At 42.6% G+C, this 20,399-nt stretch overlaps 1 protein-coding gene across 12 annotated transcripts in view; it reads right to left on the bottom strand.

Annotated features, from left to right (window-relative positions):
- KIF17 (kinesin family member 17) overlaps nucleotides 1-20,399 on the bottom strand; it is a 113,437-nt gene that overhangs the window by 70,849 nt on the left and 22,189 nt on the right. For 9 of the 12 annotated variants that reach the window (XM_077151006.1, XM_077151007.1, XM_077151008.1 and 6 more), the window contains 4 exons: nucleotides 19,374-19,930; nucleotides 18,317-18,397; nucleotides 16,965-17,179; nucleotides 14,727-14,994 (listed from right to left, as the gene is read on the bottom strand). In XM_077151006.1, the coding sequence (XP_077007121.1) occupies nucleotides 14,727-14,994; nucleotides 16,965-17,179; nucleotides 18,317-18,397; nucleotides 19,374-19,930 (1,121 nt within the window). The remainder of the gene's footprint in view (nucleotides 1-14,726; nucleotides 14,995-16,964; nucleotides 17,180-18,316; nucleotides 18,398-19,373; nucleotides 19,931-20,399) is intronic. The other 3 variants (XM_077151004.1, XM_077151005.1, XM_077151003.1) reach the window with 1 other exon arrangement.

Genomic DNA, 20,399 nt, shown 5'->3' with positions numbered 1-20,399 from the left:
ACCAATCACAAGTAAAGAAATTGAATCAGTCATTAAGAAGCTCCTCAGAAAGAAAAGTCCAGGACCAGATGGTTTCACATGTGAATTCTATCAAACATTCCAGAAAGAATTAGTACCAATCCTGCTGAAACTCTTCAAAAACATTGAAGAGGAGGGAAAGCTACCTAACTCATTCTACGAAGCCAAAGCCAGACAAAGATATTACAAGAAAAGAAAACTACAGACCAATCTCTCTAATGAATATAGATGCAAAAATCCTCAAAAAAAATTCTAGCAAATCAAATCCAGTAGCACATTAAAAGAATTATATACACCATGACCAAGTAGGATTCATCCCAGGTATGCAAAGATGGTTCAACATAAGAAAATGAATTAATGTAATACACCATAGCAACAAATCAAAGCAGAAAAAGCACATGATCATCTCGATTGATGCAGAAAAGGCATTTGACAAAATTCTACATCCTTTCCTGCTGAAAACACTTCAAAGCATAGGAATAGAAGGGAACTTCCTCAAAATGATAAAGGGAATATATGAAAAACCCACAGCTAACATCCTCAATGAGGAAAAGCTGAAAACTTTCCCCCTAAGGTCAGGAACAAGACAAGGATGTCCACTATCACCACTGTTATTCAACATTGTGTTGGAAGTTCTAGCTGGAGCAATTAGACAAGAAAAAGAAAAAGAAAAAAGAAAAAGTAAAACTCTCAATGTTTGCAGATGATATGTCGAAAACCCCGAAAAATCCAGAGCAAAACTATTAGAGCTAATAAATGGCTACAGCAAAGTGGCAGGTTACAAGATCAACACTCAAAAATCTGTAGTGTTTCTATACACTAGTAATGAACAATCTGATGGGGAAACCAAGAAAAGAATTCCATTTACAACTGCAATCAAAAGAATAAAATATTTAGGAATAAATTTAACTAAAGAGACAAAAGACCTATACAGAGAAAACTACAAGAAATTGTTAAAGAAATCACAGAGAGTCTATTCTCCTGCAACACATGTAGTAATAAACTCTTACTCTCTTGGAAACCCCGGTGTCTCAGGAATTGGTAATTGTGTACGTTGGGCAGAAAAACTGACAGTCTTTGTCTGGTAACAATTTGGTGACAGAGATGGAATGAACGCCTGAATCTCTGGAGCCCCAGCAAAGCAGCTCTGTGGTGGAATAAGAATACAGCTGTGGAGCGGCAGCTGCGGCGGCCGGAGCTACTCCCTCCCTCCTTCCCGGGCCGGCTGAGAGTCTCAGAGAGGCAAGTTTCCCAAGCCGAGGCGGCCGGCGCCCCTCTTTTGCGGGCGGCTTCGAGTCTCGGCTTCGAGTCCGTGGCTACGAGTCTCGGATCAGAGGGCTATCCAAGCCGCGGTGGCCCTCACCCCCCGCGGGCGGCCTCCTGGTCCGGTGGGGAATTCCCCAGGCCGTGGTGGCCGGTGACCGATGCCCCTCCCCCGCGGGCGACTTCCTGGTCCGGTGGCGAATTCCCCGGGCCCGCTGCGGCCGGCGACCAGCCACACGGTCCCCTCAAGCCTCGGCGGCTGACGCCCCCACCACACGCGGCCCCTGAACCAACAGAGAGAATTGGATCGGAAATCCCCAGGCCGCGGAGATCGGTGACCGGGGGGGATCCATTCCAAACACGTGAGACAAACGTGTGCCATGAGCGCCAACTACTGGGCAGGATAGGAAAAACAGAACCCAGAGATTTCACAGAAAAATCTTACAACCTTGTAGGGTCTGACACCCAGGGAAATCTGACTAAATGCCCAGATGCCAGCAGCAGAAGATAACGGTCCACGCTCAGAAGATTGAGAATATGGCCCAATCAAAGGAACAAACCAATAGTTCAAATGAGATACAAGAGCTGAGACAACTAATGCTGAATATACGAACAGAAATGGAAAACCTCTTCAAAAATGAAATCGATAAATTGAAGGAGGACATGAAGAGGACATGGGCTGAACATAAAGAAGAAATAGAAAAACTGAAAAAACAAATCACAGAACTTATGGAAGTGAAGGATAAAGTAGAAAAGATGGAAAAAACAATGGATACCTACAATGATAGATTTAAAGAGACAGAAGACAGAATTAGTGATTTGGAGGATGGAACATCTGAATTCCAAAAAAAAACAGAAACTATCGGGAAAAGAATGGAAAAATTTGAACAGGGTATCAGGGAACTCAAGGACAATATGAACCGCACAAATATACGTGTTGTGGGTGTCCCAGAAGGAGAAGAGAAGGGAAAAGGAGGAGAAAAACTAATGGAAGAGACTTCCGGAGAAGATGGCGGCTTAGTAAGACGCGCGGGTCTTAGTTCCTCCCCCAGAAAAGCAACTAAAGAAACAGAAACAATACGAAACAGCTCCCGGAGTCACGACAGAGACCGAAAAGACAGCGTACCCCATTCTGGAACAGCTGAACGGGCAGGGAGAATCTGCTGCGGTGAGAGACCCGAGGGGCGCGCGTTTTCCCGGCCGGGGCGGCTGGCGACTGGGGTCCCCTCCACGCACGTGGCTCCCCGGTCTGACTGGGAATGTTGGATAGCGGGGCCCTCCCGTCACGCTTGGCGTTTTGGGCCAGCTGGGCAATTAGGACCGGCACTCTCCCAAGCCGCCGCGGCCAGCGACCCCCGCCTCCACGCGCGGTTTCCCGGGCCAACTGCCGTGCAGACAGATGAGTGCCACGAGCGCCACCTACTGGGCAGGAAAAGAAAAACAGAGCCCAGAGATTTCACAGAAAAAGCTTTCAACCAGCTGGGTCCCACACCCAGGGAAATCTGATCAAATGCCCAGACACCAGCAGAAAATAATGGATGACGCTCGGAAAATTGAAGATATGGCCCAGTCAAAGGAACAAACCAATAGTTCAAATGAGATACAGGAGCTGAGACAACTAATGCTGAATATACGAACAGAAATGGAAAAACTCTTCAAAAACCAAATCAATAAATTGAGGGAGGACATGAAGAAGACATGGGCTGAACAAAAAGAAGAAATAGAAAATGTGAAAAACAAATCACAGAACTTATGGGAGTGAAGGACAAAGAAGAAAAAATGGAAAAAACAATGGATACCTACAATGGTAGATCTAAAGAGACAGAAGCTACAATTAGTGAACTGGAGGATGGAACATCTGAATTCCAAAAAGAAACAGAAACTATAGGGAAAAGAATGGAAAAACTTGAGCAGGGGATCAGGGAACTGAATGACAATATGAAGCGCACAAATATACGTGTTGTGGGTGTCCCAGAAGGAGAAGAGAAGGGAAAAGGAGGAGAAAAACTAATAGAAGAAATTATCACTGAAAATTTCCCAACTCTTATGAAAGACCTAAATTTGCAGATCCAAGAAGTGCAGCGCACCCCAAAGAGAATAGACCCAAATAGGCGTTCTCCAAGACACTTACTAGTTAGAATGTCAGAGGTCAAAGAGAAAGAGAGGATCTTGAAAGCAGCAAGAGAAAAACAATCTGTCACATACAAGGGAAACCCAATAAGACTATGTGTAGATTTCTCAGCAGAAACCATGGAAGCTAGAAGACAGTGGGATGATATATTTAAATTACTAAAAGAGAAAAACTGCCAACCAAGACTCCTATATCCAGCAAAATTGTCCTTCAAAAATGAAGGAGAAATTAAAACATTTATAGACAAAAAGTCACTGAGAGAATTTGTGACCAAGAGACCAGCTCTGCAAGAAATACTAAAGGGAGCACTAGAGTCAGATACAAAAAGACAGAAGAGAGAGGTATGGAGTAAAGTGTAGAAAGAAGGAAAATCAGATATGATATATATAATACAAAAGCCAAAATGGTAGAGGAAAATATTATCCAAACAGTAATAATACTAAAAGTTAATGGACTGAATTTCCCAATCAAAAGACATAGAATGGCAGAATGGATTACAACCCAGAAATACCACTGCTAGGTATCTACTCAAGGGACTTAAGGGCAAAGACACAGACGGACATTTGCACACCAGTGTTTATAGCAGCATTATCTACAATTGCAAAGAGATGGAAACAGCCAAAATGTTCATCAACAGACGACTGGCTAAACAAACTGTGGCGTATACCTACGATGGAATATTATGCAGCTTTAAGACAGACTAAACTTATGAAGCATGTAATAACATGGATGGACCTAGAGAACATTATGCTGAGTGAGTCTAGCCCAAAACTAAAGGACAAATACTGTAAGGTCCCACTGATGTGAACCGACATTCGAGAATCAGCTTGGAATATATCATTGGTAACAGAGACCAGCAGGAGTTAGAAACAGGGTAAGATAATGGGTAATTGGAGCTGAAGGGATACAGACTGTGCAACAGGACTAGATACAAAAACTCAAAAATGGACAGCACAATAATACCTAAGTGTAATGTAACTAGGTTGGAACACTGAATGAAGCTGCACCTGAAATATGGTTTTTTGTTTGTTTGTGTGTTTGTATCTTTTGTTTTTGTTTTTTTCTTTTTCCTTTTTATATATATATATTATTAGTATTATTATTTTAATTCTCTTCTCTATATTAACATTCTATATCTTTTCTGCTGTTTTGCTAGTTCTTTTCCTAAATCGATGCAAATGTACTAAGAAATGATGATCATACATCTATGTGATGATACTAAGAATTACTGAGTGCATTTGTAGAATGGAATGATTTCTAAATGTTGTGTTAATTTCTTTTCTTTTTTTTGATTAATAAAAAAATTAAAAAAAAAAAAACTAATGGAAGAAATTATCACTGAAAATTTCCCAACTCTTCTGAAAGACCTAAAATTACAGATCCAAGAAGTGCAGCGCACCCCAAAGAGATTAGACCCAAATAGGCGTTCTCCAAGACACTTACTAGTTAGAATGTCAGAGGTCAAAGAGAAAGAGAGGATCTTGAAAGCAGCAAGAGAAAAACAATCCATCACATACAAGGGAAACCCAATAAGACTATGTGTAGATTCCTCAGCAGAAACTATGGAAGCTAGAAGACAGTGGGATGATATATTTAAATTACTAAAAGAGAAAAACTGCCAACCAAGACTCCTATATCCAGCACAATTATCCTTCAAAAATGAGGGAGAAATTAAAACATTCTCAGACAAAAAATCACTGAGAGAATTTGTGACCAAGAGACCAGCTCTGCAAGAAATACTAAAGGGAGCACTAGAGTCAGATACAAAAAGACAGAAGACAGAGGTATGGAGAAGAGTGTAGAAAGAAGGAAAATCAGATATGATATACATAATACAAAAGGCAAAATGTTAGAGGAAAATATTATCCAAACAGTAATAACACTAAATGTCAATGGACTGAATTCCCCAATCAAAAGACATAGATTGGCAGAATGGATTAAAAAACAGGATCCTTCTATATGCTGTCTACAGGAAACACATCTTAGACCCAAAGATAAACATAGGTTGAAAGTGAAAGGTTGGGAAAAGATATTTCATGCAAATAACAACCAGAAAATAGCAGGAGTGGCTATACTAATATCCAACAAATTAGACTTTAAATGTAAAACAGTTAAAGAGACAAAGAAGGACACTATCTACTAATAAAAGGAACAATTAAACAAGAAGACATAACAATCATAAATATTTACGCACCGAACCAGAATGCCCCAAAATATGTGAGGAATACACTGCAAACACTGAAAAGGGAAATAGACTCATATACCATAATAGTTGGAGACTTCAATTCACCACTCTCATCAATGGACAGAACATCTAGACAGAGGATCAATAAAGAAATAGAGAATCTGAATATTACTATAAAGGAGCTAGACTTAACAGACATTTATAGGACATTACATCCCACAACAGCAGGATACACCTTTTTCACAAGTGCTCATGGATCATTCTCAAAGATAGACCATATGCTGGGTCACAAAGCAAGTCTTAACAAATTTAAAAAGATTGAAATCATACACAACACTTTCTCAGATCATAAAGGAATGAAGTTGGAAATCAATAATAGGCGGAGTGCCAGAAAATTCACAAATACGTGGAGGCTCAACAACACACTCCTAAACAACGAGTGGGTCAAAGAAGAAATTGCTAGAGAAATTAGCAAATACCTCGAGGCGAATGAAAATGAAAACACAACATATCAAAACCTATGGGACACAGCAAAGGCAGTGCTAAGAGGGAAATTTATTGCCCTAAATGCCTATATCAGAAAAGAAGAAAAGGCAAAAATGCAGGAATTAACTGTCCACTTGGAAGAACTGGAGAAAGAACAGCAAACTAATCCCAAAGCAAGCAAAAGGAAAGAAATAACAAAGATTAGAGCAGAAATAAATGAAATTGAAAACATGAAAACAATAGAGAAAATCAATGAGGCCAGAAGTTGGTTCTATGAGAAAATCAATAAGATTGATGGGCCCTTATCAAGATTGACAAAAAGAAGAAGAGAGAGGATGCAAATAAGTAAGATCAGAAATGGAAGAGGAGACATAACTACTGACCTCACAGAAATAAAGGAGGTAATAACAGGATACTATGAACAACTTTACGCTAATAAATACAATAATTTAGATGAAATGGACGGGTTCCTGGAAAGACATGAAGACCAACTTTGACTCAAGAAGACACAGATGACCTCAACAAACCAATCACAAGTAAAGAAATTGAATCAGTCATTCAAAAGCTTCCTAAAAAGAAAAGTCCAGGACCAGACGGCTTCACATGTGAATTCTATCAAACATTCCAGAAAGAATTAGTACCAACTCTCCTCAAACTCTTCAAAAAAATCAAAGTGGAGGGAAAACTACCTAATTCATTCTATGAAGCCAACATCACCCTCATACCAAAACCAGGCAAAGATATTACAAAAAAAGAAAACTACAGGCCAATCTCTCTAATGCATATAGATGCAAAAATCCTCAATAAAATTCTAGCAAATCGTATCCAACAACACATTAAAAGAATTATACATCATGACCAAGTAGGATTCATCCCAGGTATGCAAGGATGGTTCAACATAAGAAAATCAATTAATGTAATACACCATATCAACAAATCAAAGCAGAAAAATCAAATGATCATCTCAATTGATGCAGAGAAGGCATTTGACAAGATTCAACATCCTTTCCTGTTGAAAACACTTCAAAGGATAGGAATACAAGGGAACTTCCTTAAAATGATAGAGGGAATATATGAAAAACCCACAGCTAATATCGTCCTCGATGGGGAAAAATTGAAAACTTTCCCCCTAAGATCAGGAACAAGACAAGGATGTCCACTATCACCACTATTATTCAACATTGTGTTGGAGGTTCTAGCCAGAGCAATTAGACAAGAAAAAGAAACACAGGGCATCAAAATTGGAAAGGAAGAAGTAAAACTATCACTGTTTGCAGACAATATGATACTATACATCGAAAACCCGGAAAAATCCACAACAAAACTACTAGAGCTAATAAATGAGTACAGCAAAGTAGCAGGTTACAAGATCAACATTCAAAAATCTGTAGCATTTCTATACACAAGCAATGAACAAGCGGAGGGGGAAATCAAGAAACGAATCCCATTTACAATTGCAACTAAAAGAATAAAATACCGAGGAATAAATTTAACTAAAGAGACAAAAAACATATATAAAGAAAACTATAAAAAACTGCTAAAAGAAATCACAGAAGACCTAAATAGATGGAAGGGCATACCGTGTTCATGGATTGGAAGACTAAATATAGTTAAGATGTCAATCCTACCTAAATTGATTTACAGATTCAATGCAATACCAATCAAAATCCCAACAACTTATTTTTCAGAAATAGAAAAACCAATAAGCAAATTTATCTGGAAGGGCAGGGTGCCCCGAATTCCTAAAAACTCTTGTGGAAAAAAAGGAAGCTGGAGGTCTTGCACTGCCTGACTTTAAGGCATATTATGAAGCCACAGTGGTCAAAACAGCATGGTATTGGCATAAAGATAGATATATCGACCAATGGAATTGAATAGAGTGCTCAGATATAGACCCTCTCATCTATGGACATTTGATCTTTGATAAGGCAGTCAAGCCAACTCACCTGGGACAGAACAGTCTCTTCAATAAATGGTGCCTAGAGAACTGGATATCCATATGCAAAAGAATGAAAGAAGACCCATATCTCACACCCTACACAAAAGTTAACTCAAAGTGGATCAAAGATCTAAACATTAGGTCTAAGACCATAAAACAGTTAGAGGAAAATGTAGGGAGATATCTTATGAATCTTACAATTGGAGGCAGTTTTATGGACCTTAAACCTAAAGCAAGAGCACTGAAGAAGGAAATAAATAAATGGGAACTCCTCAAAATTAAACACTTTTGTGCATCAAAGAACTTCATCAAGAAAGTAGAAAGACAGCCTACACAATGGGAATCAATATTTGGAAACGACATATCAGATAAAGGTCTAGTATCCAGAATTTATAAAGAGATTGTTCAACTCAACAACAAAAAGACAGCCAACCCAATTACAAAATGGGGAAAAGACTTGAATAGACACCTCTCGGAGGAGGAAATACAAATGGCCAAAAGGCACATGAAGAGATGCTCAATGTCCCTGGCCATTAGAGAAATGCAAATCAAAACCACAATGAGATATCATCTCACACCCACCAGAATGGCCATTATCAACAAAACAGAAAATGACAAGTGCTGGAGAGGATGCGGAGAAAGAGGCACACTTATCCACTGTTGGTGGGAATGTCAAATGGTGCAACCACTGTGGAAGGCAGTTTGGCGGTTCCTCAAAAAGCTGAATATAGAATTGCCATACAACCCAGCAGTACCATTGCTGGGAATCTACTCAAAGGAATTAAGGGCAAAAACTCAAACGGACATTTGCACACCAATGTTTATAGCAGCGTTATTTACAATTGCAAAGAGATGGAAACAGCCAAAATGTCCATCAACAGAAGAGTGGCTAAACAAACTGTGGTATATACATACGATGGAATATTATGCAGCTTTAAGGCAGGATAAACTTATGAAGCATGTAATAACATGGATGGACCTAGAGAACATTATGCTGAGTGAGTCTAGCCAAAAACTAAAAGACAAATACTGTACGGTCCCAATGATGTGACTCGACACTCGAGAATAAACTAGGAATATGTCATTGGTAACAGAGTTCAGCAGGAGTTAGAAACAGGGTAAGATAATGGGTAATTGGAGCTGAAGGGATACAGACTGTGCAATAGGACTAGATAGAAAAACTCAAAAATGGACAGCACAATAATACCTAATTGTAAAGTAATCATGTTAAAACACTGAATGAAGCTGCATCCGAGCTATAGGTTTTTGTTTTGTTTTGTTTTTACTATTATTACTTTTATTTTTTTCTCTATATTAACATTCTATATCTATTTCGGTTTGTTGCTAGTTCTTCTAAACCGATGCAAATGTACTAAGAAACGATGATCATGCATCTATATGATGATGTTAAGAATTACTGATTGCATATGTAGAATGGTATGATTTCTAAAAAAAAAAAAAAAAAATGGACAGCACGATACTACCTAATTGTAATGTAATTATGTTAAAACACTGAATGAAGCTGCATCTGAGCTATAGTTTTTTTCTTATATATTTTTGTATTTTTTATTTTTTCTCTATATTATCATTTTATTTCTTTTTCTGTTGTCTTGCTATTTCTTTTTCTAAATCGATGCATATTTACTAAGAAATGATGATCATACATCTATGTGATGATATTAAGAATTACTGATTGCATATGTAGAATGGAATGATTTCTAAATGTTGTGTTAGCTAATTTTTTTTAATTAATTAAAAAAAAAGAATACAGCTGTGGCAGAAATCACTGATGTCAGAGGCTTCTCTGGATCTGCTTGGAAATATAGTTCAAGTAAGGATGTGCTGTTTTTTTCTGTGGACATGCTTTCAAACGTTTTGACTAAATTTCTAGAAGTGAAGGCTGTATTGTATGGTGATGCTGTTTTCTTTTGAAAAGAACTGCCCAATGTCTTTTAAAGGGGCTGTACCATATGTATCCCCAAGACCAGTTAATGTTATTTTCTGTTGTTCCACATATCCTGCAGTAATTAATATTGTCATTTGTTTTCAATTTTAGCTATTCTTAGGTGTATCCTTGTACCTCATCTTTCTTTTTAATTTGCTTTTTCTTAATGACAATTATACTATGCATCCTTTTGTATACTTCTTAGACATCCATATATCTTTGGAGACTTATCTGTTCATATGTGAAACATATTTTTAACAGAGTTATTTGTTTTCACATTAACTGTTATGAGTTCTTTCTACACTTTGTATACAAGTAATTCTAGACATGTGGTTTGCAAATATGACATCTTTACTTCTCTCAGTGCCTTTTCCTTGGCTATTCTTTTGGAAGATTTTAATGTCTATAGAGCAAGTTATAATTTGATCAGAACAGGGATTTACAAGTTGTAGAAGTATTAGCAAATTAAAAGATGCTGGAATTTTCCCTTACATGTGAAGCCTAGAGGAGGTGCAGTGTAGTCAAGGCATTTTCCATTCAATTAACATTTACTAAATGCTATTAAAATAATATCTAGTGCAGAAATATTCTGTACTGAAATGGAAAGCATCTCAATGCAAATGTTCTACAAATATTTATGCATGTAAACAATATGTGATAATATTGAGCCAAATGTAAGTATTAAATAAAGCTCTTCAATGACAATATGAAAAAAAAAAAAGAAAAGAAATCACAGAAGACCTAAATAATGGAAGGGCATACCTTGTTCATGGATTGGAAGACTAAATATAGTTAAGATGTCAATTCTACCTAAATTGATTTACAGATTCAATGAAATACCAAATAAAATTGTAAAAACTTACTTTTCAGAAATAGAAAAACCAATAACCAAATTTATCTGGAAGGGCAGGGTGCCCGAAATAGCTAAAAGTATTTTCTGAGAAAGAAAAGTGAAGTTGGAGGCCTCATGCTACCTGACTTTAAGGCGTATTATGAAGCTACAGTGGTCAAAACAGCATGCTTCTGGTATAAAGATAGATCTACTGACCAATGGAATAGAGTAAGTGTTCAGATATAGACCCTCTCATCTATGGACATTTGATCTTTGAAAGGGCAGTCAAGCCAACTGACCTGGGACAGAACAGTCTCTTCAATAAATGGTGCCTAGAGAACTGGATATCCATATGCAAAAGAATGAAAGAGGATCCATTTCTCACACCCTGTACAAAAATTAACTCAAAATGGATCAAAGACCCAAACATTAGATCTAAGACCATAAAACTGTAAGAAGAAAATGTAGGGAAATATCTTATAAATCTTATACCAGGAGGGGTTTCCTAGACTTTACACCCAAAGCAAGAGCATTGAAGAAAGAAAGAAATGGGAACTCCTCAAAATTAAACACTTTTGTGCATCAAAGAACTTCTTAAAGAAAATAAAAAGACAGCCTACACAATGGGAGACAATATTTGGGAATGATATATCAGATAAAAGTCTAGTGTCCAGAATATATAAAGAGATTGTTCAACTCAACCACAGAAAGACACACAACCCAATTACAAAATGGGCAAAAGACTTGAACAAACACTTCTCAGAAGAGGAAATACAAAAGGCACGTGAAAAGATGCTCAACTTCCCTGGCTATTAGGGAAATGCAAATGAAAACCACAATGAAAGATCATCTTACACCCACCAGAATGGCCATTATCAATAAAACAGAAAATGGCAAGTGCTGGACAGGATGTGGAGAAAGAGGCACACTTATTCACTGTTGGTGGGAATGTCAAATGGTACAACCGCTGTCAAAGGAAGTTTGGTTACCAGAAGAAGAAATATGGATGGCCAAGAGGCACATGAAGAGATGCTCAATGTCCCTGGCCATTAGAGAAATGCAAATCAAAACCACAATGAGATATCATCTCACACCCACCAGAATGGCCATTATCAACAAAACAGAAAATGACAAGTGCTGGAGAGGATGCGGAGAAAGAGGCACACTTATCCACTGTTGGTGGGAATGTCAAAGGGTGCAACCACTGTGGAAGGCAGTTTGGCGGTTCCTCAAAAAGCTGAATATAGAATTGCCATACGACCCAGCAATACCATTGCTAGGTATCTACTCAAAGGACTTAAGGGCAAAGACACAAACGGACATTTGCACACCAATGTTTATAGCAGCGTTATTTACAATTGCAAAGAGATGGAAACAGCCAAAATCTCCATCAACAGAAGAGTGGCTAAACAAACTGTGGTATATACATACGATGGAATATTATGCAGCTTTAAGACAAGATAAACTTATGAACCATGTAATAACATGGATGGACCTAGAGAATATTATGCTGAGTGAATCCAGCCAAAAACTAAAGGACAAATACTGTATGGTCCCACTGATGTGAACGGACATTCGAGAATAAACTTGAAATATGACATTGGTAACAGAGTTCAGCAGAAGTTAGAAACAGGGTAAGACAATGGGTAATTGAAGCTGAAGGGATACAGACTGTGCAACAGGACTAGATACAAAAACTCAAAAATGGACAGCACAATAATACCTAATTGTAAAGTAATCATGTTAAAACACTGAATGAAGCTGCATCTGAGCTATAGGGGTTTTTTTGTTTTTGTTTGCTTGTTGGTTTGTTTGTTGTTGTTGTTTTTTACTATTATTACTACTTTTATTTCTTTTCTTTATATTAACATTTTATATCTTTTTCTGTTGTGTTGCTAGTTCCTCTAAACCAATGCAAATGTACTAAGAAACAATGATCATGCATCTATGTGATGATGTTAAGAATTACTGAGTGCATATGTAGAACGGTATGATTTCTAAATGTTGTGTTAATTTTTTTTTTCTTTCCGTTAATAAAAAAAATAAAAATAATAAATAAAAAAAAAAAAAAAGGAAGTTTGGTGGTTCCTCAGGAAGTTAAGTATAGAATTGCCATATGACCTGGCAATACCATTCTTAGGTATCTACTCAGAGAACATGAGGGCAAGGACACAAATGGACATTTGCACACCAATGTTTATAGCAGTGTTGTTTACAATTGTGAAGAAATGGAAATAGCCAAAACGTTCATCAACAGACCAGTGGCTAAACAAACTGTGGTATGTACATACAATGGAATATTATGCAGCTGTAAGACAGAATAAAGTTATGAAGTATGTAACAACATGGATAGACCTTAAGGACATAATGCTGAGTGAGATTAGCCAGAAACAAAAGGACAAATACTGTATGGTCTCACTGATATGAACTGACATTAGTAAATAAACTTGGAGAATGTCATTGGTAACAGAGACCATCAGGAGATAGAAATAGGGTAAGATATTGGGTAATTGGAGCTGAAGGGATACAGATTGTGCAACAGGACTCAGAAATGGATAGCACAATACTACCTAACTATAAAACAATTGTTAGAACACTGAATGAAGATGAATATGAAAATGGTAGAGGGAGGAGGGCTGGGGGCACAAATGAAATCAGAAAGAAAGATAGATGATAAAGACTGAGATGGTATAATCTAGGAATGCCTAGAGTGTATAATGATAATGACTAAATGTACAAATTTAAAAATGTTTTTGCATGAGGAAGAACAAAGGAATGTCATTACTGCAGTGTGCTGAAAATAGATGGTAATTAATATTTTTAAATTTTAGCTTATGTGTGAAACTAAAGCAAAAAATATTTATTTGGTACAAAACTTGTATTTTGATTAGTGTAGTCCCTAATATAACTTATGTGCACAGCTTAACTGAACACCATAAGTATATGGAATCTTGAGTAGGGCATAAGATTCTGTATGTTTGTTCAGAGTGATGCCCCAGTAAATCCCAGAATGCTTTGAACAGTGAGTAAAGAAGTATTTGCAAAGTCCCCTTGGGGAAATGGTGAGAAAGGGGGAAAATTCAACTTCCCCAAATGGAGAATTCTTGATATTCTCACAAGCAATGTGGACAACCAAAGCTATAGGCTGAGCCCCCAATCTTGAGGTTTGTTCATATGAAACTTAACCCCACAACAGATAGGTCAAGCCTGTTTAAAATTAGGCCTAAGAGTCCCCCCCAAGGGAACCTCTTTTGTTGCTCAGATGTGAAACTGTCAAGGCCAGCATAATGCCATTCTCTTCCTCATCCTCACTCTACACTCAGGCCACATTTGCCTTCTTTCTAGAACATGCTACCTCATCCCTGTCTCGGGGTCCCCACACTGACTGTTCTCTCTGCCTGGAATGCTCTTCCCTCAGATCATCACATAGCTGCCTCTTTCTTATCTTCCAGGCTCCACTTTAAAAGTCACCGCCCTCATGAGAACTTCCCTGTGCCCCCATCTGCAGGAGCCCAGGTTCTATCTAGGGTTCTGTTAATGCTCAGTTTCTTGATCTGGGTGCTGGTTTCATGGGAGCGTCCACTTTGTGCAAATGCATCAAACTGGGCACTTATGATTTGTGTAAATACACTTCAATAAAAATGAAAAACTAAATTAGCCCCCCCTCAGTAGTCTCTAACACATCGCTAACTTTCTTCATGGTACTTACTGCTCAATGATAATTTCTTGCTTATTTCTCTGTTTTGTAATTGATCACACACACACACGCACACACATACATACACACACACACACTCACCCTCTGTCTCTCTCTCTCTCCCACACCAGAAAGTGACGCCACACCTGGCAGTGGGAAAGGGTCCGGCCCATCTCTGGACAGAGGGGACTGGGAGGTGGGGGTGGGGACGGCTAAGTCTGGGGCCTCACCTTCTTTTGCATCTTCTCCAGAAGCTTGCTCTTGGCCCTCACTTCCTCCTGGATGGAGTCGTAGACGTTTAGCAGCGCCCAGTCCCCGCCGTCCTCGTCTGAGTTCTGCAGGGCCGCCACCAGCTGCTTTCTGCGCTCGTCGGCATACCGCTTCCGCCGCCTGTGCTTTTCCTTCAGGTCCTTGTTCTTGGCCTGCTCCCCGCCCACCACCTGCTGCTCCAACAGCTGCAAACTGGCCACGTGGAGGAGAAAGGACACAAGACAGTATCTGCTGTTTGTTGAGCTTTCCAGCAGGCTTGGGGAAATTATCTCATTGAATGCTTCCAACGACCCCAGTTCACAGAGGCGTAAACAGAGACTCAGAGAGGCGAGGCCATTTGCTCAGGTCAGAACTGGGACTCCTACCGGTCCCCGACTCTAAGCTGACAGTAAAGATGAGAACCTTCCTGTGGCCCCAGAGCTAAGCCCTTGGCCCTAAATGCTCACGGGTACCCGCTCCCTGCGGCAGAGCAGGTGTGTGCGCCATTAGGATAACCCTGGGGTGTTAAAAGTGTCCAGTTACCTTCAGTGCACAGTGCTTAGGAAGGCAGGGACATGCAAGGCGCTTTTAAAATACTTTTGTCCAAAATGCTCACAAATATTTCAAGTTTGCCCTTTAAAGTTACAAGTTTTAAATAACTATGAAAAAAAAAAAGGCCCATGAGGACCTAAATGTCTAATATAGCATCAGAAAAACGTTTCATAACCTGCCTGTTTCCAAAGGGATGTAGGGGCCTCTAACCAAAGACAGTGCTAGGACTAACCAAAAACAGACCAGGCACCAGGGAAAGAACGGAGCTCTGTAAATGGAGCTTCCTGGCTCCGATTCGGCTTCAGACCTGGCTGTAGGCCCACCAGCAGCCAGGACAGAGGGGAACTGCGTCCAAGTCAGAACCCAGTTAAAATCCTCCCGAGGGTCCCCATCAAGATGAATCCTGACCACCCAAAAGGGGCACAAGTGGCCTCTTAACTTCATCTCCCTCAGCCCCAGCACACCTTGCACGAGCTCGCAGCTTGTACTTCCCCAAAGGTGGTCAATTTCCTGCCTCTGCACCTCTGCAGATGCTCTGCCCTTTTTCTAGATGGCCTCCCTGAGGCACCTGACTCGCAAACTTTATTCTTCATGAAGCCTTCCCTGACCATCACTCCACCTCGTGTAGCTAAAACAATCACAGCCTGTGCTGACATCTTCTGTGAGCCCAAAGCACACTGTCCCATCTAACGCTCGCCACAAGCTTCTCAGGCTAGAACTGTTAAAAGCACCCATTCTGCAGATGAAGAAGCTACATCACACAGAGAGCTTTAACACTTGCCCGGGGTGCTGGAGTGAGGGAGTGTGGGGCAGACGGGAACCCGGCAGCCTGATGCTTCTCCAACCACCACAGAACATGGCCCACCCCATGTCTCCAACACCATGGCATGTTCCTGTCCGACTGTACCACCACCACTTCTGGCCCAAGGGCCCCCTGAAGCTCAGCTTATTCCCTCGTTCATCTTGGTAGCCCTAGTGCCCAGCGCTTAGTAGCTGCTCAGTTAATGTTTGAACTATGGTTGTGGGACTGGGTTTCCCTCAAATGCCAGTCAGCCCCATGGCCAGGTGAGGAGGCTGAACCCCTGGTCTTGGGGCTGACTACCTCACAGAAGAGGGTGTGACGTCATTCTTATTGACAGAAGCGAGCTTCAAGGCTTAGGAAAGTGAAATGACTTATCCAAAACCACACAGCAAATGCAGCGAGTCCAGCTCCTTCTGTTCCTGGGGTAGCCTGTCTGGTGGGCAAGTCTTACATCAGGGAGAGCCCTGGGAGCCAGGAGGCTGGGGGAAACCCTGCATCATCCTGCCTGGAGATTCCTGAAACCTGAAGGTGAGACCCTGGGAAAGCCTGGCTGGAAGAAGTCCCTTCATTTCCTGCCTAGAGCCGCTGCTTCCAGGATCTAGTGGAATCACTGGGGGAGCAGCTTCCAGGGCAGAATCCTGCCTACACCTGCTAGGTGTAGCACCATCCCACCATGAAGCAGGGGCTGTGCCGATTGGGATTTGGGAGTGGGGCTCTGTTATGTTAGCAGGTAGATCGGGGTGAGGGGCTCAGTGGGGGTGGAGGAGAGTCTATCCACACATCCCCATCCCAGAGTTTGGGAGCTGGCTCCTGCCTGCCCTACCCGCCAGGGACCTGCAGCCCAAGGCCTGGTCCAGGTGCTTACCGGGCAAGCACCTGCTGCTGATCCACAACAGGCCGCAGGTCGTCAGTCAGCACTGCCACCTCCACGCCCAGGCCCGCGCTCTCCCTCCTCGTGCCTCCCAGGGGCTGCGGGAGCGGCAGCTGGGCCACCAAGGCTTCCTGGGCCTCAGCTTCGGCCTCCACACCAGGCTCTGCTGCCACCACCTCCTCGGCCACTTTCAGGACCAGGTCAGCCTCCTGAGCATGAAGGGAAATAAGATGGAGGTTTGGAGTGGGGAAGGCAGGCCCTGAGACAGCTGGCAGGAGGCTGCAACCCAAAGGGGCACCCAGTCCCCTCCGTAGGCTGGGATGGATCACATCTGGCTCAGAGGCACTCCAGCTATACTACAATACACTGTGACAGATTCTTACTGCTACCATTGCTGTTAGGAGCCCTGAAAGCGATTTCCCAGCTTCCTCTCTTGGAGACAATGCAGTCTCCACCCAGCAGCCAAGGCCATTTTCTTAGCACAGAAATTGATACATCCTTTGCCAGATTAGACACCGTGGTGTCTTTCCATTGTATCACAGCAAAATCCAATTTATTTTCATGGCCTGGAGGCCCTCTGTGCACTGGCTCCTGCCTCCCACTCTGACCTCGCCCCTGCCCGGTGCCCCTGTCTACCCCACAGCCACTCTGGCCTCGTTTCCTGTTTCAGAGAAAGTCAAGATCTTTTCAGCCACAGGACCTTTGCATTTGAACTTGAGATGCCATTTTCTCAGCAAGGGCGTCACTGGCCATTCCATCTCCATCTACTGAGAGCCTGTGGTGTGCCCAAGCCTCACTGCCCACCTGAGTGCTCAAGTCCAGGGACTGGGAGACTATTTTCTTTCCTCATGAGTGCAAGAAGATTTAAAGCATTCTCTGTCATGACCACCCTCTCAGTCCCTGTGGCCTGTTGTTCTTTCTTAAGCAGAAGAGAAAAGGGTGGGGATCTGGGAGTCATGGTGCTTGAACTGGGTTCCCAACCACAGCAGGGGCTCCCTGCCAGCGCCTCGAGGTCCACCATGCCCTGGCCTGCAGTCCTCATCTGTAACAAAGACTGGGACTCACCCCTTTACACAAAGGGTTCCAAGGCGAAGCAAAGTGAAATCACAACTGGCCTCTATTATTAACATCAATAATAATGAGTAAGACAGTTCCTCTGATTTGTATGTTCCTTTGCAGTGGCCTTCTGTTATGAGTTGGGATAGGCTGGTGGTGGTATTTCTGTTTCACGGATGAGGAAACTGAGGCCAAGAGGGAGGAGACGTGCTGGAGTCCACAGGGAGCCAAACAGAACCAGGTCCCTGGAGCCTCCCCCATGAAAGGGCCCAGCCCAGGGAGGCACTCACGCTCCTGGGAAGCAGGTCAACGGCTGCCTCGGCTTCGGGTCTGGGGCCACTCCGCTGCAGCAGATCCGTCAGGGAGGGGTGCTTGCGGGAGAATGGGGGTGGAGGGGGGAAGAAGGACGATGGTTCAGGGTATATTCATTCTCTTCTCCCCCACCCTGTCCTCCACTTCAATTCCCCAGGTTCCTCCTCAACCCTGCCTTCTCCCCTTGCCTGCCCTTGTTGAGGGAAGAGTTGCAGGAAAAGGGAGAGAAAAGGTGAGGGGAGAGAATAGAGGATAGGTGAGAGGAAAGAGAGGGAGAGAGAGAGAAGAGGCAGGGCCTGTCCTGAGCACTTGCTATGTTTCAGGAATGCTGGCTGACCTCGCTCCCGTGAAGCCCACATCATCATCCCCATTTTACAGAGGAGGAGAACGAGGCCCAGAAAGGGAAAGGCCCGAAGTCAGAAAACTAAGTAGCAGAGCTGGTCTGTCTGGCTCAAAGGTCTGTACTCTTTACATACATAGGACAGGACAGGAAAGGAAAGAGCAGATAAAGAGAGGGCATTTTTTTAAAGGGTTAAGAAGGGAGAAGACACTGGACAAAAAGGGGCAGAGCGAGGAAGCACAGCAGCCGAGGATCCCCGGGGGTCACTGACAGGGAGCTGGAGTCCCCCATGCCCCCACCCAATGCCCTGCCCTTAGCCTGAAAGTACATGGGGGTGGACCAAGGCCTCCCTCAGCTGTCCCAGGCCTCAAAGCGCAGGAGGACCTCCACCACTCAGCACCCTCCCCTATACACCCACCCAAAGGTGCCCCTCTGTCAGAAGAGGTGTCCAGCTGGAAACACCTTGCATCCCCATCCCAGCTTCCCCACTGACTCAAACAAGACTTCCCTATCCCAGACCCCTGATAACAGGGCCCTGAACCAGCCACTACCAGAACCAGAGTGGAGGGAGATGGCGGAGGTGGTGCTGCGCAGCAGGGTAAAATGTCCTGTGCGTGCCTGATGAACCACAAGTGTCCAGACCCCAGAGCTCTGCCCCCTGAGTTTTTGCATGAAACATGTCTGACATCAGCTACCTGTGAGGGGACCTTGGGTGTGTCCGCCTGGGGTACGTCTGCCCTGGCCACAGTGGAGGAGAGCCTGGCCAGCCTGGCTTCCACTTCGGCATACGGGTCCTGCAGGACTGGGAACAGCTGCACGGGCACCAGTTCGGGCTCCTCTTCCCCAAGGTAGGGGGCTTCTTCCTGCAGGGGCTTGGTGGCCTCCAGGCTGGGATACTCATCTGGGAAGTATTTGCTTTTAGTCTCTACCTCAGGCTCGGTGAACTCGAGGCTGGAAGGCTCACTGGGCCCAGGGAAGGCTTCAGGCATGAACGTTTCTTCTAATGTGGATGACTCATCAGACCCGAAAGAAATCTCAGACTTAGAGGTCTCTACCTTGGGCAGCTCATCACAGTTGGACAAAATCTCAGATTTGGACACATCAGGGCAGGACAGAATATCAGGCATGGAAAAGATCTCGGGTTTGAAGGCCTCTTCACACTGGAAAGCAGGGGTGCACGGAGACATGTTGGCGAACTCAGCCCTGGGCAGGCCTTCAGCCTTGTAAAGGAGTTCGGCCTTCAGGACAGCCTCTGGAAAATGGAGAACTGAGCTTCAGAGCTTCCTAAAGGTCTAGAATGAGGGGCTACAGGACCCAAGCAAGTCTACCAGACAGGCCTTTCTTTGGAAACTGGACCAAAGCATGTCATCTCCAAAAAATCAACTTAAGAATAAGAGCCTCTCAGGGACCCCAGAGTCTGGCTACAGTCTGTGCATTCCCACCTCGCCCCTATTTCCGTCTCTCCCATCAGAACTCAAGTCCTGCCTCCTTCCACCTCTTCCAGGACCAACACCATGATCTCTCCATTTTCTGACCTCCCTGCCAATAGGTACTGGGCTCTTACCCTGCCTTGGGACTGCTCTCTACATGTTAGCTAACTTCCCTGTGGCTCAGTATCCCCCTCTGTAATATGAGATTATGGGGAAGGCTGTAGAGGTGGTTCAGTGAAGACGTACAGATACTCATAATCATCCTCATTATGAGTTTGTATTTTAGAATAT

This window comes from Tamandua tetradactyla, chromosome 2 (assembly GCF_023851605.1).
Source record: "Tamandua tetradactyla isolate mTamTet1 chromosome 2, mTamTet1.pri, whole genome shotgun sequence".
NCBI lineage: Eukaryota > Metazoa > Chordata > Mammalia > Pilosa > Myrmecophagidae > Tamandua > Tamandua tetradactyla.
This window is presented reverse-complemented; position numbering and strand designations above follow the sequence as displayed.